Source organism: Ascaphus truei, chromosome 2, assembly GCF_040206685.1.
Source record: "Ascaphus truei isolate aAscTru1 chromosome 2, aAscTru1.hap1, whole genome shotgun sequence".
NCBI lineage: Eukaryota > Metazoa > Chordata > Amphibia > Anura > Ascaphidae > Ascaphus > Ascaphus truei.
The window spans coordinates 321,671,091-321,696,093 of record NC_134484.1 but is presented as its reverse complement, the minus strand read 5'-3'; the positions used below and the strand labels follow the sequence as shown (position 1 = coordinate 321,696,093).

Here is a 25,003-nt window from a genome sequence, read left to right as displayed (position 1 = left end):
GTAGCCTACACTGGGGTATGGGATGCACTGTGATCCAGTTTGGATGTATAAACATAGATATACATCCTGGATTACAGTGCATCCCATCACTTGGCAGCCTCTTTGATAATGAGGATGCCCGGTGTTTATTTACTGCGGCGGGTGTTCTACTTCCGATGCAAGCCCCTGTGGACCTCATGTTGCCAGAAACAAAGATGGCCGCAGCTGCCTCAGAAGTAGTTGCCAGCACGTGTGGTACGTCACCGCACCGTCCTTTTGCGTCAGGCTGTCTGCCTGCCGATTGGTCGCGACTAGTGCGTCTGCTAAAGAGCCTGCGTGCGGGGCAGGATCAGCGCGGCGATCGCATGCACCAGGTGGCGGGAGGCGGATAATTACGAAAAGAAAGAGAAGGATTACAGGAAACACAGGGAGACAGAGATAAAACCGAGGCGGGTGTGAGGAAGAGGAGAGGAGACAAGACTCAAGATGGCGGCCAATGTCACCACCAATCCGTCTCAACTGCTGCCGCTCGGTAATGACCCCGGGGGCTTCCTGTAGCTCGTGACGTGGGTACCGGGTAGAGCACGATGCTATAATGTCCTTCACATGCACTGTGACGTCACTCGCCTGTAACTCACTATTCAAGTGAAACCCTCCCCCCCTGCCCATTCACTTCTCCCCTGCCCATTCACTTCTCCCCTGCCCATTCACTTCTCCCCTGCCCATTCACTTCTCCCCTGCCCATTCACTTCTCCCCTGCCCATTCACTTCTCCCCTGCCCATTCACTTCTCCCCTGCCCATTCACTTCTCCCCTGCCCATTCACTTCTCCCCTGCCCATTCACTTCTCCCCCCCCCTGCCCATTCACTTCTCCCCCCCCCTGCCCATTCACTTCTCCCCCCCTGCCCATTCACTTCTCCCCCCCTGCCCATTCACTTCTCCCCCCCCCTGCCCATTCACTTCTCCCCCCCCTGCCCATTCACTTCTCCCCCCCCCTGCCCATTCACTTCTCCCCCCCCCTGCCCATTCACTTCTCCCCCCCCCTGCCCATTCACTTCTCCCCCCCCTGCCCATTCACTTCTCCCCCCCCCTGCCCATTCACTTCTCCCCCCCCCTGCCCATTCACTTCTCCCCCCCCGCCCATTCACTTCTCCCCCCCCCGCCCATTCACTTCTCCCCCCCCCGCCCATTCACTTCTCCCCCCCCCGCCCATTCACTTCTCCCCCCCCGCCCATTCACTTCTCCCCCCCCGCCCATTCACTTCTCCCCCCCCGCCCATTCACTTCTCCCCCCCCGCCCATTCACTTCTCCCCCCCCGCCCATTCACTTCTCCCCCCCCGCCCATTCACTTCTCCCCCCCCCGCCCATTCACTTCTCCCCCCCCCGCCCATTCACTTCTCCCCCCCCGCCCATTCACTTCTCCCCCCCCGCCCATTCACTTCTCCCCCCCCGCCCATTCACTTCTCCCCCCCGCCCATTCACTTCTCCCCCCCCCGCCCATTCACTTCTCCCCCCCCCGCCCATTCACTTCTCCCCCCCCCGCCCATTCACTTCTCCCCCCCCCGCCCATTCACTTCTCCCCCCCCCGCCCATTCACTTCTCCCCCCCCCGCCCATTCACTTCTCCCCCCCCCGCCCATTCACTTCTCCCCCCCCCGCCCATTCACTTCTCCCCCCCCGCCCATTCACTTCTCTCCCCTCCGCCCATTCACTTCTCTCCCCTCACCGCCCATTCACTTCTCCCCCCCCGCCCATTCACTTCTCCCCCCCCCGCCCATTCACTTCTCCCCCCCCGCCCATTCACTTCTCCCCCCCCGCCCATTCACTTCTCCCCCCCCGCCCATTCACTTCTCCCCCCCCGCCCATTCACTTCTCCCCCCCCGCCCATTCACTTCTCCCCCCCCGCCCATTCACTTCTCCCCCCCCGCCCATTCACTTCTCCCCCCCCGCCCATTCACTTCTCCCCCCCCGCCCATTCACTTCTCCCCCCCGCCCATTCACTTCTCCCCCCCCGCCCATTCACTTCTCCCCCCCGCCCATTCACTTCTCCCCCCCCGCCCATTCACTTCTCCCCCCCCGCCCATTCACTTCTCCCCCCCCGCCCATTCACTTCTCCCCCCCCGCCCATTCACTTCTCCCCCCCCGCCCATTCACTTCTCCCCCCCCGCCCATTCACTTCTCCCCCCCCGCCCATTCACTTCTCCCCCCCCGCCCATTCACTTCTCCCCCCCCGCCCATTCACTTCTCCCCCCCCGCCCATTCACTTCTCCCCCCCCGCCCATTCACTTCTCCCCCCCCGCCCATTCACTTCTCCCCCCCCGCCCATTCACTTCTCCCCCCCCGCCCATTCACTTCTCCCCCCCCGCCCATTCACTTCTCCCCCCCCGCCCATTCACTTCTCCCCCCCCGCCCATTCACTTCTCCCCCCCCGCCCATTCACTTCTCCCCCCCCGCCCATTCACTTCTCCCCCCCCGCCCATTCACTTCTCCCCCCCCGCCCATTCACTTCTCCCCCCCCGCCCATTCACTTCTCCCCCCCCCGCCCATTCACTTCTCCCCCCCCGCCCATTCACTTCTCCCCCCCCGCCCATTCACTTCTCCCCCCCCGCCCATTCACTTCTCCCCCCCCGCCCATTCACTTCTCCCCCCCCGCCCATTCACTTCTCCCCCCCCGCCCATTCACTTCTCCCCCCCGCCCATTCACTTCTCCCCCCCCGCCCATTCACTTCTCCCTGCCCCCCCCCTGCCCATTCACTTCTCCCCCCCCTGCCCATTCACTTCTCCCCCCCCTGCCCATTCACTTCTCCCCCCCCTGCCCATTCACTTCTCCCCCCCTGCCCATTCACTTCTCCCCCCCCTGCCCATTCACTTCTCCTCCCCCCCCTGCCCATTCACTTCTCCCCCCCCTGCCCATTCACTTCTCCTCCCCCCCCTGCCCATTCACTGCTCCCCCCCTGCCCATTCACTGCTCCCCCCTGCCCATTCACTTCTCCTCCCTCCCCTGCCCATTCACTGCTCCCCCCTGCCCATTCACTTCTCCTCCCCCCCCTGCCCATTCACTGCTCCCCCCTGCCCATTCACTTCTCCCCCCCTGCCCATTCACTGCTCCCCCCCTGCCCATTTACTTCCCCCCCTGCCCATTCACTGCTCCCCCCCTGCCCATTCACTGCTCCCCCCTGCCCATTCACTGCTCCCCCCTGCCCATTCACTGCTCCCCCCCCTGCCTTTCACTGCTCCCCCCCCCTGCCCATTCACTGCTCCCCCCCCTGCCCATTCACTGCTCCCCCCCTGCCCATTCACTGCTCCCCCCCTGCCCATTCACTGCTCCCCCCCCCTGCCCATTCACTGCTCCCCCCCCCTGCCCATTCACTGCTCCCCCCCCCTGCCCATTCACTGCTCCCCCCCCCTGCCCATTCACTGCTCCCCCCCTGCCCATTCACTGCTCCCCCCCTGCCCATTCACTGCTCCCCCCCCGCCCATTCACTTCTCCCCCCCCGCCCATTCACTTCTCCCCCCCCGCCCATTCACTTCTCCCCCCCCGCCCATTCACTTCTCCCCCCCCGCCCATTCACTTCTCCCCCCCCGCCCATTCACTTCTCCCCCCCCGCCCATTCACTTCTCCCCCCCCGCCCATTCACTTCTCCCCCCCCGCCCATTCACTTCTCCCCCCCCGCCCATTCACTTCTCCCCCCCCGCCCATTCACTTCTCCCCCCCCGCCCATTCACTTCTCCCCCCCGCCCATTCACTTCTCCCCCCCCGCCCATTCACTTCTCCCCCCCCGCCCATTCACTTCTCCCCCCCCGCCCATTCACTTCTCCCCCCCCGCCCATTCACTTCTCCCCCCCCGCCCATTCACTTCTCCCCCCCCGCCCATTCACTTCTCCCCCCCCGCCCATTCACTTCTCCCCCCCCGCCCATTCACTTCTCCCCCCCCGCCCATTCACTTCTCCCCCCCCGCCCATTCACTTCTCCCCCCCCGCCCATTCACTTCTCCCCCCCCGCCCATTCACTTCTCCCCCCCCGCCCATTCACTTCTCCCCCCCCGCCCATTCACTTCTCCCCCCCCGCCCATTCACTTCTCCCTCCCCGCCCATTCACTTCTCCCTCCCCGCCCATTCACTTCTCCCCCCCGCCCATTCACTTCTCCCCCCCGCCCATTCACTTCTCCCCCCCCGCCCATTTACTTCTCCCCCCCGCCCATTCACTTCTCCCCCCGCCCATTCACTTCTCCCCCCCCGCCCATTCACTTCTCCCCCCCCGCCCATTCACTTCTCCCTGCCCCCCCCCTGCCCATTCACTTCTCCCCCCCTGCCCATTCACTTCTCCCCCCCCTGCCCATTCACTTCTCCCCCCCCGCCCATTCACTTCTCCCCCCCCTGCCCATTCACTTCTCCCCCCCCTGCCCATTCACTTCTCCCCCCCCTGCCCATTCACTTCTCCTCCCCCCCCTGCCCATTCACTGCTCCCCCCCTGCCCATTCACTGCTCCCCCCTGCCCATTCACTTCTCCTCCCTCCCCTGCTCATTCACTTCTCCCCCCCTGCCCATTCACTGCTCCCCCCCTGCCCATTTACTTCCCCCCTGCCCATTCACTGCTCCCCCCCTGCCCATTCACTGCTCCCCCCCTGCCCATTCACTGCTCCCCCCCCTGCCCATTCACTGCTCCCCCCCTGCCCATTCACTGCTCCCCCCCCTGCCCCATTCACTGCTCCCCCCCCCCGCCCATTCACTTCCCCCCCCGCCCATTCACTTCTCCCCCCGCCCATTCACTTCTCCCCCCGCCCATTCACTTCTCCCCCCCGCCCATTCACTTCTCCCCCCCCGCCCATTCACTTCTCCCTGCCCCCCCCCTGCCCATTCACTTCTCCCCCCCCCCTGCCCATTCACTTCTCCCCCCCCTGCCCATTCACTTCTCCCCCCCCGCCCATTCACTTCTCCCCCCCCTGCCCATTCACTTCTCCCCCCCCTGCCCATTCACTTCTCCCCCCCCTGCCCATTCACTTCTCCTCCCCCCCTGCCCATTCACTGCTCCCCCCCTGCCCATTCACTGCTCCCCCCTGCCCATTCACTTCTCCTCCCTCCCCTGCTCATTCACTTCTCCCCCCCTGCCCATTCACTGCTCCCCCCCTGCCCATTCACTGCTCCCCCCTGCCCATTCACTTCTCCTCCCTCCCCTGCCCATTCACTGCTCCCCCCTGCCCATTCACTTCTCCTCCCTCCCCTGCTCATTCACTTCTCCCCCCCTGCCCATTCACTGCTCCCCCCCTGCCCATTCACTGCTCCCCCCTGCCCATTCACTTCTCCTCCCTCCCCTGCCCATTCACTGCTCCCCCCTGCCCATTCACTTCTCCTCCCCCCCCTGCCCATTCACTGCTCCCCCCCTGCCCATTCACTTCTCCCCCCCTGCCCATTCACTGCTCCCCCCCTGCCCATTTACTTCCCCCCCCTGCCCATTCACTGCTCCCCCCCTGCCCATTCACTGCTCCCCCCTGCCCATTCACTGCTCCCCCCTGCCCATTCACTGCTCCCCCCCCTGCCCATTCACTGCTCCCCCCCCCTGCCCATTCACTGCTCCCCCCCCTGCCCATTCACTGCTCCCCCCCTGCCTATTCACTGCTCCCCCCCTGCCCATTCACTGCTCCCCCCCCCCTGCCCATTCACTGCTCCCCCCCCCTGCCCATTCACTGCTCCCCCCCCCCTGCCCATTCACTGCTCCCCCCCCCCTGCCCATTCATTGCTCCCCCCCCCTGCCCATTCACTGCTCCCCCCCTGCCCATTCACTGCTCCCCCCCCGCCCATTCACTTCTCCCCCCCCGCCCATTCACTTCTCCCCCCCCGCCCATTCACTTCTCCCCCCCCGCCCATTCACTTCTCCCCCCCCGCCCATTCACTTCTCCCCCCCCGCCCATTCACTTCTCCCCCCCCGCCCATTCACTTCTCCCCCCCGCCCATTCACTTCTCCCCCCCCGCCCATTCACTTCTCCCCCCCCGCCCATTCACTTCTCCCCCCCCGCCCATTCACTTCTCCCCCCCCGCCCATTCACTTCTCCCCCCCCGCCCATTCACTTCTCCCCCCCCGCCCATTCACTTCTCCCTCCCCGCCCATTCACTTCTCCCTCCCCGTCCATTCACTTCTCCCCCCCGCCCATTCACTTCTCCCCCCCCGCCCATTCACTTCTCCCCCCCCGCCCATTCACTTCTCCCCCCCCGCCCATTCACTTCTCCCCCCGCCCATTCACTTCTCCCCCCCGCCCATTCACTTCTCCCCCCCCGCCCATTCACTTCTCCCTGCCCCCCCCCCGCCCATTCACTTCTCCCCCCCGCCCATTCACTTCTCCCCCCCCGCCCATTCACTTCTCCCTGCCCCCCCCCTGCCCATTCACTTCTCCCCCCCCTGCTCCCCCCCTGCCCATTCACTGCCCCCCCCCTGCCCATTCACTTCTCCCCCCCCTGCTCCCCCCCTGCCCATTCACTGCCCCCCCCTGCCCATTCACTGCTCCCCCCCCGCCCATTCACTGCTCCCCCCCCCTGCCCATTCACTGCTCCCCCCCCCCTGCCCATTCACTTCTCCCCCCCCTGCCCATTCATTTCTCCCCCCCTGCCTATTCACTTCTGCCCATTCACTGCTCCCCCCCCCTGCCCATTCACTGCTCCCCCCTGCCCATTCACTGCTCCCCCCCCTGCCCATTCACTGCTCCCCCCCCTGCCCATTCACTGCTCCCCCCCCTGCCCATTCACTTCTCCCCCCTGCCCATTCACTCCTCCCCCCCTGCCCATTCACTCCTCCCCCCCTGCCCATTCACTCCTCCCCCCCCTGCCCATTCACTTCTCCCCCCTGCCCATTCACTTCTCCCCCCCCTGCCCATTCACTTCTCCCCCCCCCTGCCCATTCACTTCTCCCCCCCCCTGCCCATTCACTTCTCCCCCCCCTGCCCATTCACTTCTCCCCCCCCTGCCCCCCCCCCTGCCCATTCACTGCTCCCCCCCCTGCCCATTCACTGCTCCCCCCCTGCCCATTTACTGCTCCCCCCCCCTGCCCATTTACTGCTCCCCCCCCTGCCCATTCACTTCTCCCCCCCCTGCCCATTCACTTCTCCCCCCCTGCCCATTCACTTCTGCCCATTCACTGCTCCCCCCCCCTGCCCATTCACTGCTCCCCCCCCTGCCCATTCACTGCTCCCCCCCCCTGCCCATTCACTGCTCCCCCCCCTGCCCATTCACTCCTCCCCCCCTGCCCATTCACTCCTCCCCCCCCCTGCCCATTCACTTCTCCCCCCCTGCCCATTCACTTCTCCCCCCCCTGCCCATTCACTTCTCCCCCCCCTGCCCATTCACTTCTCCCCCCCCTGCCCATTCACTTCTCCCCCCCCTGCCCATTCACTTCTCCCCCCCCCTGCCCATTCACTGCTCCCCCCCCTGCCCATTCACTGCTCCCCCCCCCTGCCCATTCACTCCTCCCCCCCTGCCCATTCACTCCTCCCCCCCCTGCCCATTCACTCCTCCCCCCCTGCCCATTCACTCCTCCCCCCCCTGCCCATTCACTTCTCCCCCCCCTGCCCATTCACTTCTCCCCCCCCTGCCCATTCACTTCTCCCCCCCCTGCCCATTCACTTCTCCCCCCCCTGCCCATTCACTTCTCCCCCCCCTGCCCATTCACTTCTCCCCCCCCTGCCCATTCACTTCTCCCCCCCCTGCCCATTCACTTCTCCCCCCCCTGCCCATTCACTTCTCCCCCCCCTGCCCATTCACTTCTCCCCCCCCTGCCCCCCCCTGCCCATTCACTGCTCCCCCCCCTGCCCATTCACTGCTCCCCCCCCTGCCCATTCACTTCTCCCCCCCTGCCCATTCACTTCTCCCCCCCTGCCCATTCACTTCTGCCCATTCACTGCTCCCCCCCCTGCCCATTCACTGCTCCCCCCCCTGCCCATTCACTGCTCCCCCCCCCTGCCCATTCACTGCTCCCCCCCCCTGCCCATTCACTTCTCCCCCCTGCCCATTCACTCCTCCCCCCCTGCCCATTCACTCCTCCCCCCCTGCCCATTCACTCCTCCCCCCCCTGCCCATTCACTTCTCCCCCCCTGCCCATTCACTTCTCCCCCCCCCTGCCCATTCACTTCTCCCCCCCCTGCCCATTCACTTCTCCCCCCCCTGCCCATTCACTTCTCCCCCCCTGCCCATTCACTTCTCCCCCCCCTGCCCATTCACTTCTCCTCCTCCCCCCCCCCCTGCCCATTCACTTCGCTCCCCCCCCCCCGCCCTCTCTGCCCGTTTGCTTGCATTCCCATTCACCCTCGGCATTTTTGCTTGTATAGTTCCAAATATGTTTTGAGAAGCAACTGTGTTGCGCTCTATAGGGATTGACAGGCTGAAAATCACGGCTGGTTGAGCCTTTTTATGGTTGAAGCTGTCTGTTTGAGGGGGCACCTAATGAAGCAAAGGTAGGATATGGGAAAAGATGGAGCCCTGCGATTCATGAGCTAATTTTGCACCTCTTCTAGGTCCATGATTTCCAAGTTTGGCACTTACATGCTGCATGTGTGTTCATATAGGTAGACCTAAAACAGTTATGTCCAATTAACACATGGCAGCTAAGCGATTTGTAAGGTGATGTTCATCCTGCTTATATACATTTTAGTTCTTTGAACACAATAATGCCCAGAGTACAAAAGAAACAGCGTGTAGTGCTGCAAACCAACTTCCCTTGGCAGCAGAGCATTGCTGTGTAAAGAAATAGCTCTTACCTTGGGCTGGCAGCAAAAACTGGAGCAAAAAATGTTAACATAAACAAAAAAATACAATAAATCTGGTGCAAACATTTTCCGTTTGTTTCGCAGCCTGGAGAGTGATGTGTAACCCCTACAGTTTCTATGTATTGTCTGGCAGGTGGATAAACAAAAATCTTATCTATGAACAAGTGACGGTTTCTCATCGTAGTAGAAATGCTAATAATCCTGCTCTAAACGTATAATTTATTTTTGGTATATGTTTCTGCAGAGCTGGTGGACAAGTGCATAGGATCCCGGATTCACATTGTGATGAAGAGTGATAAAGAAATTGTCGGCACGCTCCTCGGCTTTGACGATTTTGTCAGTATCCTTTTGAAGAGCGATCAATGCAAATCTAACGTTGCCCTATATCTTCTCAACATCTTTTACAGTCCGTTAATTTTGAGTGGTTTTAAGGTGTCTCTTGGCATAGCACCACTCAGTAAATATGAAGCATTGTGTTTTATGGCCTACTAAAAAAAAAAGTATGTTTTAATGGCTGAAAAACATGGACATGTTACAAGGCACCTGTTTTATGAACATGTAAAAGTTTAACCTGCAACAAATCTGCTCTTCTCCAGCTGTATTGACCCTGGGGTATTGTAGATTTGTTACAAGCTGGGGAAACTTTTCAATGGACCAACATTATAGATTAAAATATACTGTACATAGCTTTTAAAATATCAGTTATTTTCAGTAGACTTGAATAAGAAACTTGTTATGCGTTAAAAGCTCTGTACACTGTAGTATCATGTATGAAGACCTGTTGTATTGAGCCACTAAAAGGCATCACAACCTACAACGAAAGGGCAAGTGGCAATAAATACATGAATCCTTGATTCGCATCTCCAGACATGGTGCTAGAAGACGTCACAGAATTGTAAGTAGTGTTCCGTTTTAAATATTTGCACCTTCTCCAGCATGCACCCCTAGTCAAACCATAGTTCAATGAAATTGCATTTGATCTGAGTATATACTTAGCTACCATAGGCATGGTGGAGGTGTTTGAATGGAGTGCAGGTGCAGTGGGAAAAGCAACAGATGTCTGTGTCGGGAAGATGAGCAAAAGCTCAAGGAAAAGAAAGCAGATCTGGTTTTAAAAGGCGGTGTGGAAGTATAGTGAAGGCAAAAAGGTAGATTTGAGTAAATATAGGGATACTCAGAACACGGATAACTATATATCAGGTTAGGCAGAAGGAGGCTAAGTAATCAGACGTGCAAAGGCCCAAGCAAGAGAAAATAGCCCAGCCAGTAATGAAGGGGAGAAAACCTTTTAGGTATATGTGAAGAAAAATAATACAGAAGAGAAGGGTCCAGTAGAGCGAGACAAAGGAATGGCAAACAACCTTGATGATGTTTTTTGCTCAGTCTTCACAGCTGAAAGGAAGAGGAATATAAATGGAAAGGAATTGGACACAAGTCCATTTACAGGGAAGAGTCCTAATGGAACTTTCCAATCTGAAAGTGAACATGTCAGTGGGGCCAGATGGATACATCAAAAGATACTAAAATAGCTTAGAGGGGTGTATGCACCACCATTAACAGATGTATTTAACCAGTCTTTATTAACAGGTGTTGTTCCAGATGACAATAGCATGTGTAGTCCCACTTCATAAAAGAAGTAGGGTAGAGACAACAAACAGGCCAGTGAGTCTGATGTCTTTAATGGGGAAATAAATGCAAACACCTCTAAAAGAATTGGGGGGGGAAGGAAATGTCAAACTGTTTGTTTTTGTTTTGGAAATGCTGACTATGGTAATAGATCATATGGGTGGAGCATTCGATGTGGCTTACCTAGATTGTAATGCTGTCCCACATAGATGACTGATGAACAAGTTACAATTGTGATTTTACTGGAAGGTGGTTAAACGGATAAGACGTTGGTTGAAGGATAGGCGACAGAGTTGTGGTAAATAGAGTACATTCAAGGGACGGAAAGTGACCAGTGGAGTATCTCTGGGATCTGCACTGTTAATGGTGATCTTTAATATATTTATTAGTGACTGTACCAATGGTCTGAAATGGAAAGCATCCCTTCTCTAAGGATTCTGCTTGATCTGTGTCCAGTTTTGCTGCCAGTTCGTGTTTTCCAGGCTGCCTGCCCTTTCTACTCAATTTGGCCGTTTTGTTTACTGGCCGCCTGCTATATAAGGCTGCACTTCCTGGTGGGAGTCGCCGAGAAAGTTCTGTGTTTCTGCAGCTCCTGGCGGTCTTTGCTGTCGTCCTTTCCGTTACCTGTTTGGATTCTTTGTTGCTGACCCCGGACCGTGACCCAGACCTTGCTGCCTTCCGCCTGCCCTGACCCGTTGCCTGGACTTTGCACCACTGCCGCCTGCCCTGACCTTTTGCCTGTCCCCTGGACTGCGCACCATTGCCGCTAGCCCTGACCCCTGCTTCCATACCGACTACAAATACTCTTACAGGACTGTCCCAGTGCTCTGGTCGGTTCATTTACATCCCTACCTCAGCCCTGCGGGTCCGCCTCTTGATTTGAGACGAGTAACGTCACACCTTCTTGCAGATGACACAAATTTATGCAACAGGGTTGACTTGGGTGCGGAGGTAAAAAAAAAAAGGGGGGGGGGGTAGATTATTTATTGATTTAGGCAGATTAGAGCAGGGGTGCACAAACTTTTCAGTCTGCGACCCTGTGTCTGCTTCTAACTCCCCCCCCCCCCCCCTCGCGTCCCCCTTACCTGGTGTATGGCGTCTTCTGACGGAAACGCAACATCATGTGACCCCGCACGCCCCCCAGTTTGTGCCCCCTTTGATTTGAGAAATGTGGCAAATACAATTTAATGCCAAAATTATGCACTTTGGCCACAAATAATCGAAAGGCAGAATATAGGATTAATGGCACTTTAATGTTAACCACTGTACATGAGAGTCATTGTTTCAGGTGATTTAAAAGTAGGCATGCAATGTTTCAAAGCAATGGGGGAACGCCAACAGGATGCTAGGTTGTATAGGGAGACGTATTGGCAACAGGAAGAGGAGTGAGGTGGTGATGCCCCTTTTTATAGATCATCGGTAAGACCTCACCTAAAGCACGATGTTCCGTTCTGGAGCCCATGTCTCCGAAAGGACATGGATAAATTGGAGATTGAAGGGCTACTAAAATGGTGCATGAAATGGAACAGACAAGTAAAGCCTGTATCAGAAAGTGTATTGAACACCAATTCTAAATCAATTTCTGCTCACTTACATGCGAGTATAATTCTACGGGCGAAGTGGAGCATGGGCTCTGGCACTTCCTCGGTGAGATGTATCTCCGGTGGGTTTGATCCTCTCGCTTCTCAGGCTCTCCCTGGCCGGTGGTGTCCTGCACCGGATCCCGGAAGTTCCGACGTCTCGCGAGATTTCTCCTACGCCACTTCCGGGTTGCATGCGCAATGTTGCGTTACTATTCTGGCCTCCTCTCCTCTGCGTCCACCGCTAGAGTTAAAAGACCAGGCTCCCTTGTAAAATGGTGCATGGTCTGCATCATGAAACGCATCCGGAAAGATGAAAGGACCTCGACATGTTCAGCTTGGAGTAGAGGATATAATAGAAACGTTGAAAAGAGGGGTTCAACAAGGTACAGGAAGGCAAAATATTTCAGAGAAAGGGAAGTATTAGAATAAGCGGTCAAGCTCTGAAGCCTGAGGGTGGGAGCATAAGGCAAAATGTGAGGCAGTCTCAAGTATATTTAAAATTTTGTTCTGCACCAAATCCCAAAACGCCGCCGTAAAACTTATCCAATACAGGGATAAATCACACACACAATACGTGTAAGAGCAATAGATGGTGAAAAAGTAGTCTGATTAGATGTGATGTGCGTATGTATTTCTGAATGAACATTTTTGTGCGATGCACCAGTATGAAATATTAACTTTATTTTGATCATAATATGACAATCTGTACAAAAAGAATGTTAATTAGGAAGCGTGGTGGTATAGCCTCCCTACAGGCCCATATAGGGAGTGGAGTCAAGGTTTAAATGGGGTCTGATATTTCTACAGCAGATCGGAAAATGGGCAGATTAGGTGGGACAAGTGGTTATTATCTGCAGTTAAATTCTATAGCTTTATGCGATTAGCTACTTGAGTATTGACTTAAATACTCAAATGTCATAATGTTGGCTGGCTATAAATCGTGCAACCTTTTGTTACGTTTTAATTGTACTCTGTGGTGCAATACCTATTTCTAATGTATAATATAAAAAGAACATTGGCAAAGGCACAAGGGTACAATACCTTCAGCACTAGCTTTCCATTTGTTGTTCTTCATATAATGAGCATTATGCTTTCCATACACTTGTGTTGACTGATTTGTTCATTATCGTGTCTTTCAGTGAGATTACACCAGAAGGAAGACGGATCACAAAGCTGGATCAAATCTTGCTAAATGGAAACAATATAACCATGGTAAGGCTTTTTTTTTTTTTTTTAATACCACACCCATCCCTTCTCTGCTAAGGATAATCTGAGATTCCAGGCCTTACTGTTGATCCTGTAACCAGCACTGTGCAATATAACTAGTTCCTACTCTACAAAAACACAGAGATGAAGACCCCCTATGTTGGGAGCACTCGGTGGCTTATGATACTGGTGTGAATTATCCTGTATAGAACCTGATGGAAACAGTGGGTCTTATAATTTGTAAAATGGAGTTGGGTTAAAAAACAATTGTAATTGGAGAAATCCTCAAATAAAATAAATGGTCCTCAATGTGGAATAATCCTATGTTAATGGCGAATTAAAATAAAGGTGGAGGTGAGGGGAAAACAAAAGGGATAGATGTTCCTCTTGTATTTAGGCTCTCTCTATACACTTCAATAGGGCAGGTAAGTGTATACACAGTTTAGTAGTCGGGTAGGTGAATAATCTCAAATAGTGGATACAATGTGTGACATGAACATATTAAGCAATAGAGATGTGCAAATAGCTCAATATGTACCATTAAAGCAGCTCAAAACATGATCCATATATACAGAAACTGTGTATATCCAGTGCTGCGAGTCCGACAAATTGGCAGGTATGTAATATCTGCCAAGGTGTGTTATGACAACGACTTGTGCCCGGAGCCCTCACTAATATAGCTGGAGGACTATATGATTCATATACAGTATAACAAAAACACATGCAGTAATATAGTTTGCAAGTAGCTCAAGTGGGGAGTCGTCTGTACAGCTCAGACAAAATCCATGCAAACACTAGCTGTTTCAATCTGTATACATCCAGAGCTGCGAGTCTAGCAGATTGGCAGGTAAATATTATCTGCCACGGTGTTTCAAGACAACGACTTGTGCCCGGAGCCCTCACTAGTGTAAGTAACGGGCTTAATGAATCAAAGGCACTATATGTATGTACACTGTAAAAAAACATATGTACTAAGCTGGTTGCGAAGTGAATGTAGAAATATTCAACACACTGCGTGGCTGGACGTGAAGCAGACTGAGCGTGTCTGCAGCAATGTCTCCAGCTCCCACGTCTCACCCTGTGCTGTTAGTGAATAGCTTTTACGGTAAAAAAAACCCCTTCCTCCAAAAAACATACAGACCGTGGAAGTCTGTGTACCGGATACTTCTCAACAGTTGGAGGGAGTGAAGCAGTGTTCGATAGTATACCGGAGGTGACGGACCGGAAAGTCTCGGGGGACGTCACCTATGACGTCATTACGTCTATGGATGCCGACGTACGTTTCGCTGGTAGCGCTTTTTCGAGGCTGGTTGAGCACTCCAAAGTCTCTGCTATTTAAAGGGGATGCACCCTGAACCGATTGGTTATGGGCTGTGTGAATGCACGTTAGCGTAAATTAGCATAATTGGGCAGGCTAGCAGAACGTGAAGGGAATGTGGTCTCTGGGGACCTCTGGTGGCTAAAAATCAACATACAAAGCGTAGAGTACTAAGCCAGGGGAACAAATGAGAAAGGATATGGGATGTAGTTTAGATGAAGGGGTAAAATACAAACCCTTGAGGGGAGAGTTTACCCAGTGTATATATCCACCGTGATTCTTTTTGAAGCAGAACCTGATCCCAATCGCCTTTCCTTGTGCCCATAGAATATTGGTCTATGCCTATGAATGACAAAACAGTACTGTCCCCTTTGTGATTTTCCAGAACGTGTCTGGCTACTGGTGTGTCCTGGTGGTTGCGGATGCTGCCGAGGTGTTCTAAAACTCGTATCCTAAAAGGACGTCTAGTCTTGTCTACATACTTTTTTTGACATGTACAAGTCACCAGATAAATGACAACAGAGGATCTACAGTTTATGTACCCCTGGTGTCAAATTTTCTGGTGTTGTTCCAGTTGTGGAAGATTTTAGAGTTTTTGATGGATTTACAAGCTTTACAATTGTGGCAGCTAAAGCAACCTACTGGTTTTCCTGGTAGCCAGGTACTAAGAGTTCTGTCATTTTCGAAGTGACTCTTGACTAAATAGTCACGAAGATTTTTGGCCCTTCTAGGTGTCATCTCAGGGTGTGGTTTAAGTATGTCACTGAGGTCAGAATCTGATTGGCATATCTTACAATGTGTCTGGAAAATCCTTTTGGCATAATCCCATTTGGAGTTATATGTACCAATAAACCTGATACAATTAGTTGTGGGTTCCTTAATGTTGTCCCTTAGTAGACTTTCCCTAGGGGTGTTTTTAGCCCTTTTATAGGCCCTCTTGACACTGTTCTTGCTATAGCCCCGTGCATAGAATTTTTCCTTCATGAGGTCTGCTTGAGTTTCAAAATCAGAGGATGTGGTGCAGTTCCTTTGAATACGAAGGAACTGTCCCACTGGGATGTTGGTAATGAGGTTTGGGGGGTGGTGACTATTTGCTCTAAGTATGCTGTTAGTAGCTGTTTTCTTTCTATACAGGATAATTCATACCAGTATCATAAGCCGCCGAGTGCTCCCAACATAGGGGTTCTTCATCTCTGTGTTTTTGTTCCGTATTTCCCCTGGTCGCAGCACCTGTGTCATTGGCAGTAGCGAGGGTCCCCTCCACCCCTTCCCCCCTCCCCTTCCCTTACCCTGGTTATATAGTTCCTACTGTAGCCTTGACAAAGCGTTTAGCGGAAAGCGTGCGTCGGCTCCTCCTCCATACGTGCACGAGCAGAGCTCCAGTATTGCACTCGCAGCCTCAATGTACTTACGCCAGCATCTGCGCAGCGCTGCTCACAGCACATAATGACAGCTGTGGTCTGTTCCGACGAACAGACACAGCTTCTATTATACAAAAGGGGATAAGTTTAAGTAGCACCGAGTCTATAGCTTTAGACTCCTTGACATTTTAGGGACAGTGTTTTGTTACCACCTAGCAGCAGTATATATACGCAAGAAGGGGTACAGAGCAGTATTAACTCTCATACTATACAGCACTATAGCACAGCGGTGCGCAAAGTGGGGGGCGGGAGATTGTGCTGGGGGGCGCGGGCAGTTGCAGAGGCCCCGTGCTCTTCCCTCCAGGCATTTAAATTAAATGCTGGGGGATCGCGTGCGGCCCCTGCAACTACTTGCTTGCCGGGATTCAGCTGTCTGTGTTGCGTCGCCATGGCAACGCGACGTCGATAGACACCGCGGCACCATGTGACCTGACGTCGCACGCCCACGCAGCGTCATCTGATGCAGATGAAGGTAGTCGGGGGAGGGGGCGCGAGAGATGGGGGCGCAGCACAAAACGTTTGCGATCCCCTGCTATAGCACATGCACTGTTATCCCTGGGTTCAGTGACCCTCTGCAAGGGTTACTAGAGTTTACACTGCTATCTATATTTAGGTGTCCTTTTGGGGAGTTTATATATAACTCCCTAGGTGCTTTTACTTAACCTTGGGTATGATGCCGGTATGCCACTTAGTGAAGTGTTATCATTGGTAACACTTGAAATACTCACTAATATGTGTATCGGCACGTTGCAGTTTTCATTGCCACATTTGCCAGTATTATTACTAGCCGTCTTATGGGTTAATAGTGCTAGCTCCTGGCGTACATACAGGTCTTGAGCTAGCATATTTAATCAGGCGCCACAGGTTATCATTAGTATAACAGATCAAGTCTAGTAGTGCCTACATATAGGTATAGCCATTTAGCACATTGCTAACATCATACAGTTTGTCCTTACCTTATTTGGTCATAGTCCCATGTTTGGGTGGTTATAGGCCACCTACTCATCTCTAGAGACCAAGGGGGGTTCTTTCAACAATTAACTCCTTGTACCTGGACTAGCTTTGGGCAATTTATCATTGGTTTCAATTCAAACCCTTTTTGTTTTATGTTTCCTAGAAAAGTGGCGTACTGTAGTCAACCTTCTAGGTACAGTGGTTAATAATCATACACTGTAATAGGGATCAGCTTCCCTAAACCGGAATCTACACACTCCCAAGTGGTTCCACACAGGTGCCATTGTTTAATGTTTATTTTAAAGCCCTTTGTTCCTAAAGTCATGTTCCTAATAATAAAGTATATATTTTAATGAATTCATACATCATCCAAGTATAGTGTGCATGGGGTTCGTTTTCTTCCCAGTCTGTCGTTAGTTCATCCGCCCCACAGCACCCACGCGTTCTCATCTTATCTCATACTATTTAGCTGCAGCGGGGGGTTTTCTTCAGTTCCTACAATATAAGAACCGTATTTCCTCGATTTTGTAAGACGCACTTTTTTCCCCCTTTTTCACGTGGCTGAAATAGGACTGTGTCTTACAATCGATGTACTGAAAAAAAAAAAGCCAGGGGGCGCTGCTGTAGATGCCTGCCGGGTTTTCTGTGTGCAGCAAACAGCATAGTTGCAATCACAGGCCTCCCCCCCACCCCATCCATGCAGAGAGATCATGGCCCCCCTCAATGAGGTGCAGAGATCAGTGGAGAGAGTCTGCCTTCACAGCAGCCCCCCTCCCCCCTGTCAAATCTCTGTGAGCTGCACATGCAGAAGGAGCTGTGTGTGTGTCTGTCTCTATGTCCTTCCATTATCTCCCTTTCCCTCCTATCTCCCCCCCTCCCCTTCCCTCCTATCTCCCCCCCTCCCCTTCCCTCCTATCTCTCCCCCCTTCCCTCCTATCTCTCCCCCCATCCCTTCCCTCCTATCTCTACCCCCCCTTCCCTCCTATCTCTACCCCCCTTCCCTCCTATCTCTACCCCCCCTTCCCTCCTATCTCTACCCCCCTCCTATCTCTACCCCCCCCTTCCCTCCTATCTCTACCCCCCCCTCTTCCCTCCTATCTCTACTCCCCTTCCCTCCTATCTCTACCCCCCCTTCCCTCTCCCCCCTCCCCTCCTATCCCTCTTCCCCTCTCCCCCTTCCCTCCTATCACTCTCTCCCTTCCCTCCTATCCCTCTTCCCCTCTCCCCCCCCCCCCGCTTCCCTCCTATCCCTCTCCCCCCTTCCCTCCCCCCCCCCATTCCCCTTCTCTTCTCTCCTTCCACCCTTCTCTCTCTTCCTCTCCCATAAATTCTGCACATTTAATAGTGTTTTTTTGGGGTCCCCCCCCCAATTTAAAAAAATAAATAAATCAAGGGTGTGTCTTAGAATCGAGGAAATAGGATAGTTAATTAAATGTTTTATAGCGTTTACACAGTATAGCGCTTCTGGAATCCTTACAGGTGACACCTAATAAAGGAGCAGTCCCGCAAAGTGGCAAGAACCAAGCTAGCAATAAAATCAGCTTCCATAGAAAAACGCTGTTATAGTAAAAACAAAGTAATTCCTATGCAAAGGTTTTTACAAAAAGGGAGAGGGAAAAGAACGGAGCACTATCTCCAGTGCTGTAAAAAACAGCCAATAAACCACAGGGTATGCGTTCCCAAAATAAAGCTATTTAATGGGTCAAAAAATCAGTAACAAAGCACACCAACGCGTTTCAGACCTTAATGGTCCTTTATCAAGGTAAATATACAAATTCTAAAAAGAGTGTGATTTATACTTACCCCCATGCCGCGCGGACCAGTTGCAAAGACTTCCGGGTGCGTCACGGGTGCTGACCCCGCGACCTGCGACGTCATCCCGTCGGCTGCTGCAGTGGAAGTCTTCGCAACTGGTCCGCGCGGCATGGGGGTAAGTATAAATCACACTCTTTTTAGAATTTGTATATTCACCTTGATAAAGGACCATTAAGGTCTGAAACGCGTTGGTGTGCTTTGTTACTGATTTTTTGACCCATTAAATAGCTTTATTTTGGGAACGCATACCCTGTGGTTTATTGGCTGTTTTTTACAGCACTGGAGATAGTGCTCCGTTCTTTTCCCTCTCCCTTTTTGTGAAGATTTCCACAACGGAGGCACATTCAACCTGGAGGTGCTGGATATCTACAAGGACTTTCTGTTCATCGTGGAATCTGCTTTCCCAAGTGAGTCCATTCCAGCTTTGCCTCAATCAATATCCAGGGATCATCAATTGGTAACTATCCTTACCTCATTGCCTTGTGGGATAGCTCATTACCTGATCCAATAGGACATCTACATATGAACAGGTTGTTTTCCAATTTATTGCTCATTTTCACAAACTACACATTTGTCTTGAGAGCATCACACATTTTTGTCTACTGTTGCAAAGGTTTTTAGTTTGTGTTCCACCTGTATTTCTAAACGAATGTAGTAATGGCGGCCTCATAATTCCTTTACAAAGAGATGAGAATTATAATTTTACCTGCAGATTTTAAGATCCCCCTAGCAATGTAAACATGAAAGTGATTAAATAAAAATTGTACAAGACCTTCCAAATTATTTGGTTACCATGGAAACATCAGGTTGCAAAAAATATATTTTTTGAATGGTGTCCATCGCCTAATTAATTTATACCTAATAAACATGCCACTGCTATTGGTTCACTTCGGTTCTAGGAGGGACTGTCCTTTCAACCTCAACAGTTCCCCAATGATGTTCCTTATGTGGCGGGGGCCCTTACCTCGTACCAGGTACGTCATAGACCCTCGTTCTCTAGGGAGCAGCCGGCCCGATTTTAAAACGGAAGTGGACCCTTCTTCACTGCAGTTTCCGGCACCAGTCGCAGTCTTGTGATATCTCCTGTAACAATGGCATGACTGGAAGTGTTGTAAAGGTTAAACAGAAGGCTAGAATGCAATCATTTGTTATAGAAGTGGTAATGTATGCAGCACTATTCATAGTACAGCTTGGAAGCCTGTTCTCCTGAAAGAGTTTATACCTTATATTTTGGTACCTGGGGCGCAAGAAGAGCCTCTCAAGGTTTAAATAAATGGCAGTTCTTCTGGCTTTCTTGACACTTTGGAGGCCAGGGCTCCAAGCACGAGACAGGTGTTATGTTCCAGTGAAAGCATAAGTTGTAATTTCTGTGTACTTTGACATGCTTCTACTAATATGTGCTTATTCATGCATAAGTAATTATTGCAGGAGACTGTGTGCAATGCAGCTGTATCGAAAACGCTTGGAGGGTTATTTATTAAAGGCTCCTGGCTGTAAAAGCAGTGCAAAAGACTTGCATCAGATTCATCAAATGGGGGTAAATGTAACCTCTGTCCATGGGTTTCCTTTGCTGTTTTCTGGACTGGTTTTGCAGAACGGAGACTTGATTAAATTGACCCCACAATGTCCTAATGTTTGTTTCTTCTTTTTATAGCTGGTGCCTGGAGGAGAAGGTCCCGAAGTATAAATGAATTCCCAACACATTACCAGCAAAATCTCTAAATATATATATATTTTTGTTATCCTCATGTTCTTTTGAACGCCTCCACTACCTCCATCGCAGAGCAATGGCCCCAGTGGTAGTAAAAGGGTGTGCCCGTTTCTTTATAAAAATAAAAAAAAAAACAATGTTTTAGGAGTGAATTGTTATTTTAATTTTTTTTTTGATGATTGCATTATAGATGATGCCTCTGTAAGTTAGTCATGAGTTGTTGTTTTTTTTAAAGAAAAATAAATCTAAAATTCTGTTGATGATAAAAACAAGTTTCAGTTATATTTTTTCATTTGGCAATTTTTACTTTTAAACAAGACTCTAAAAATGGAATTTGAATGTTTCATACACATACACTAGCATTTCTTGCCAGTGCTGCCAGTGTACTGTGCACAGCGCTGTATATAGAAATGTTCAGGCACATTTTGTCCCTGTAGAGAGGACCATCTAATTCTGGTGCCGGAAGCACCGGGAGATGAGGTCATAAGGAGAGTAAACACTGGGATTTTAACCAGGTTTACTCGCTTCAAAGCCACTGAACTGCACTCTTAGGCCTCGTTCAGGGTGTCAGTTGCAGGACTCGGAGGGAGGGCGGGAGGCAGGCAGTGTGGGAGTTTGCTGGGCGATCTGTGTTTATCCCCCAGCAGACTTTTCAGCGTTGGGGAGGGGGCGGGGTTACACACGGCAGGGTAAGTATCCAAGTTGCAGTCATGAAATCATTCTGAAGAATGATTTCATTGGCTGCCTTGGTCCCTGTGACGCTGCTGCAGCTCCAAAAAACGAAATTTTCGTTTATTGAAACTGTAGTCAGCTTCAACTCCTGGCTTCGGAGACAGGGCGGTTGCTACCCAGAAAACCAGTATTCAAATTGAATACTTTGTTTCTCACGGCAGCACGCACAGCAGCACGCCCTCCCTCCGAAGTCAGCACCCTGAACTAGGCCTTAGCCTTATATTATACAGCGAAGGAATAGTGGGTTATTAAGGAGAATTTCTGGCACCTCAAGATTATAAACAAGGTGGCCTTTTAAGTTATTTATTTTTCTTCAAAAAAAAAAAAAAAATATCGCGTTTACAACCAGACAAGCACTACTTTGTTCTTAAGGGTTAGTATTCTGTCTTTAAAAAAAAAAAAACAGTAGGTGGGACATTTCTGTTTTGTCATGTATAATTTCCATACTATTATTGAACATCTTTTTCCTTCAGATGGTTTCACTATATAGTTTTATTTTGAGACAATAAAACTTTTATCATGTCTGAATTTTGAGAACCTCAATTTATGTATCCTCTATGCCAGGAGCCAGGTACGCAAACTTTTCTCCGTCTCTCCTCCTTACTTTGGCTACAGTGTCTCATGACCCTGCGGTGTCATTTGATGCCGTGTTGCCATGGCGACGTGTCGCTGGAAGCCAAAGTAAGGGAATTTAGAGAGGCATCGTGCGGTCCCCCGGCATTTAATTTAATTGCCTTCGGGGAAGTGCGGGGCCTCTGTAACTGCTGCGCCTCCCAGTTTGCGCACCCCTGCGCTATACCTTTTAAAAATAAAAATCTGAGTAAGTAAATTTACATAGATTGGGCCTAGTGGCCACTCACCTACTACAATAATGCATCATTTTAGAAAGGGACTAGTACAGGTAGGATGGTGACCTGTGTACCCATCTGGAATTAATCAAAAACAAGGGGGCCTGTGTCACGGGAGATCAGGGGCTTTGGGGGTGGAGGGGGTGTTTAAGGCACCCTAAGTGACTGGCGGCTAATTCCGCGGCTGCTGCGACTGAGGCGCGCGGGAGAAGCTGGGTTGGCGTGCGCAGGGGAAGCTTGCAACGGCGCTTCCCCTCTGTCCCACGTTGGGAGTGGGGGTGGGAGGAAGCGGGCTCACAGGCAGGAGGCCGGGCACCCTGCTTGTCCTGCGCATGCGTGCCGGGACCTCGGCTCAGCATGTGCTCAACGAATCGCCGCCATTTTGATTTAAAAAAAACAACTTTTTAATAGAATGGGCGGGAACCCTGACTCACGTGGCCTGGGATATCAACCCCGGCAGACCCCCCCCCCCCCCCCTGTTGGCGGCCCTGTCTCCCCCAGCTTACTCATTGCAACCCTGCTGGACAGGCTACAGCAAGTCTGGCAGATACAAAAGGTGTCCCCACAAGGTGCCCCTTGTTCTCCGAACGTGGCAATTCGCCCTTGATCGCCCACCAAACGGTCTTCTCACCTCTGGACATCCTCTCCTCTTTGAACTACGGACTCTATATGGACATGCCGGCGTCTACGCTGATGCCATGGCTGACTGTGTAGAGTCTTATAGCAAATGTCTAAAACATTATAAAGTACACTCTAATAAAATATGCACGTTGGGGAATCCCGGTGTAATTCACCCAGCGTACTGGCAAATCATGCCTGCTCGCCGGGAAGAATTAAAGGACTACTGGTAACTTCGGCCCCCACACTCCTGCAAACAAAATAATTGCATTTCTACCCAAATACCCCACCTAAAACTTACACATACAAAGCTTCACCGTTCTAGGGCCAAGGGGACATGAAAACAAAAAAGTGGAGTCACTTTATTTTTCACATGTGTACTCCCTGGTCCCTGGCTTATGGTGCTATGTAGCTACCAGGGACCCCACAGTTCCAGGGGTAACCAGAGGGCTTAACCTTTATTGTATAGCCGGGTTACCCCCTAAAAAAAGGAAAAATTGGCAGAAACTGCTGACCATTTCAATAAAGAAAAAATATGATGCGGAGTGATGTATATACAGAAAAGCAGCACAAAGTTTCGGGGTTAGCCTTGGTCAGGTGCAAAAGAACAGGCGCTTGTTTACATCTGACATTATATACATTTACAATATAACATGTTTTCCAACTTCTTGAGTTGGATTATTTTGTAATCATTTCTTTATATATGAAAACGTTTGGGACAAAAACATTTGTAGTTTAAAAACATTAATGGAAAAAGTAGTCACTGCCACGTTTCTTTTGTTGGAATTCCACAGTACTAAACAACACTGTTGGAATGGAAATGTTGGTAAGTACTACACAAAGCGCAGAGGGTGAGAGAGCCTCCCAGAAAAGTGCTCCAAGTGAGCAAATGCCTGATAAATGGCTTCAGGTAGAGAAGAGCCTGTTTTAGTGCTTATTTACATATGACTAGGGATGTTTAGTGCTAAGATTGCATTTATCAATGTATTTTGGTTCATGTCTTGGTGGGTTCACATTTTGCACACAGTTGCCGACTAAGGGTTTTGCCATACCTCCTCTTTTGAGTGATAACCGGCCGGTTTAATTGCTGTGGGTACATCTGTCCCCATGGTGGTTTTATAGATTTTTTTTTTTTTTTTGGTATTTCCCTCCCTGTTTCTGTGTATTATTTGCCAGTTCCCCTTAGGATTGTCTTTAATATTTTTAGAGTTCAGTAGTCTAAGTTTTCTGTCAGTTTCCATGTTTATTATTTTTTATATGCTCTTTATTTTGTTTGTGTTTTTTTATGTGATTGACCTAATACATTTTCTTACTTTTGCATTACATGTCTGAGTGCTTTCAATGAGGGTTCTTTTTTCTTTTTGTGTTTACATATTATCTTTATCCCTCTAGCACCGCCAACAGAGGTTTTTTGTTATTAACAAGCACACTCTGTTTTGGTTTTGACAGTATTTATTTATATTGGTTGTTTTGATGCGGTATTTGTTTTGTGTGTATATCTTAATATATAAAATCGAAAGGTTGGTACTAGCTGCGGTGAATCTGATTGGTCCGTGGCCACCCCGACTCTCATTGGCCAAGAGGTACGCCCCACTGTGGCACACACCTCCCACACGACTCTCATTGGCCAAAAGTTACAGTGAAATCACTGAGACACACCTACTTCACTCTCTCACAATTGCACTGACAGCATAACCCCACAGAACCCCTGCTGAGTCCTTGGTAAGTTTACATCTCACACTCTCACCCCTGCGTGCGCACACACACACACACACACACACACACACACACACACACACACACACACACACACACACACACACACACACACACACACACACACACACACCCAACTCAGTCATCCCACAACTCAGTCATGCTCTGTCACCCCTGTGTACACACACACACTCCACACACACTCACACACACTCACTGTCATCCCACACTCTCACACTGACCACACTGTCATCCCACAATTCACAGTCATGCTGTCACCCCTGTGTACACACTGCTTACTCCAATGTAGCTAACACTCATGCTTACTCCCCTGTGCACATGGCCGGACAAACCGCCGGATGAACCGCACTCCCTCAAACCGCCGGATGAACCGCACTCCCTATAGACAAACTGCTCATGCTTACTCCCCTGTGCACATGGCCGGACAAACCGCCGGACGAACTGCACTCCCTATAGCCAAACCGCCGGACGAACCGCACTCCCTATAGCCGCTCACATTCAACCGCGACACTCCCTGTGCACATGGCCGGACGAACCGCCGGACGAAACGCACTACCTATGTAGCTAACACTCATGATTACTCCCCTGTGCACATGCCCAGACAAACCGCCCGACGAACCGCACTCCCTATAGCCTCCCACATTCAACCGCGAGACAAACCGCAGGACGAACCGCACTCCCTATAGCCGCACATGGCCACCCATAT

General features: G+C 51.5%; 1 protein-coding gene across 1 annotated transcript; it reads left to right on the top strand.

Moving 5' to 3' along the window:
* Positions 1 to 258: 258 nt before the first annotated feature.
* LSM5 (LSM5 homolog, U6 small nuclear RNA and mRNA degradation associated) lies at positions 259 to 20,634 on the top strand. The gene is made up of 5 exons (XM_075586556.1): positions 259 to 511; positions 8,973 to 9,068; positions 9,596 to 9,623; positions 13,077 to 13,149; positions 20,306 to 20,634. Exons 1-5 carry the CDS (start codon positions 466 to 468, stop codon positions 20,336 to 20,338), a joined length of 276 nt encoding a protein of 91 aa, XP_075442671.1. The 5' UTR covers positions 259 to 465; the 3' UTR covers positions 20,339 to 20,634.
* The last annotated feature ends 4,369 nt before the right edge of the window (positions 20,635 to 25,003 follow it).

Coding starts and splice junctions, on each gene's coding strand:
- LSM5 (XM_075586556.1), top strand. CDS start 466: ATGGCGGCCAATGTCACCACCAATCCGTCTCAACTGCTGCCGCTCG. Junction 512..8,972: donor GTCTCAACTGCTGCCGCTCG/GTAATGACCCCG, acceptor ATGTTTCTGCAG/AGCTGGTGGACAAGTGCATA. Junction 9,624..13,076: donor CTAGAAGACGTCACAGAATT/GTAAGTAGTGTT, acceptor CGTGTCTTTCAG/TGAGATTACACCAGAAGGAA.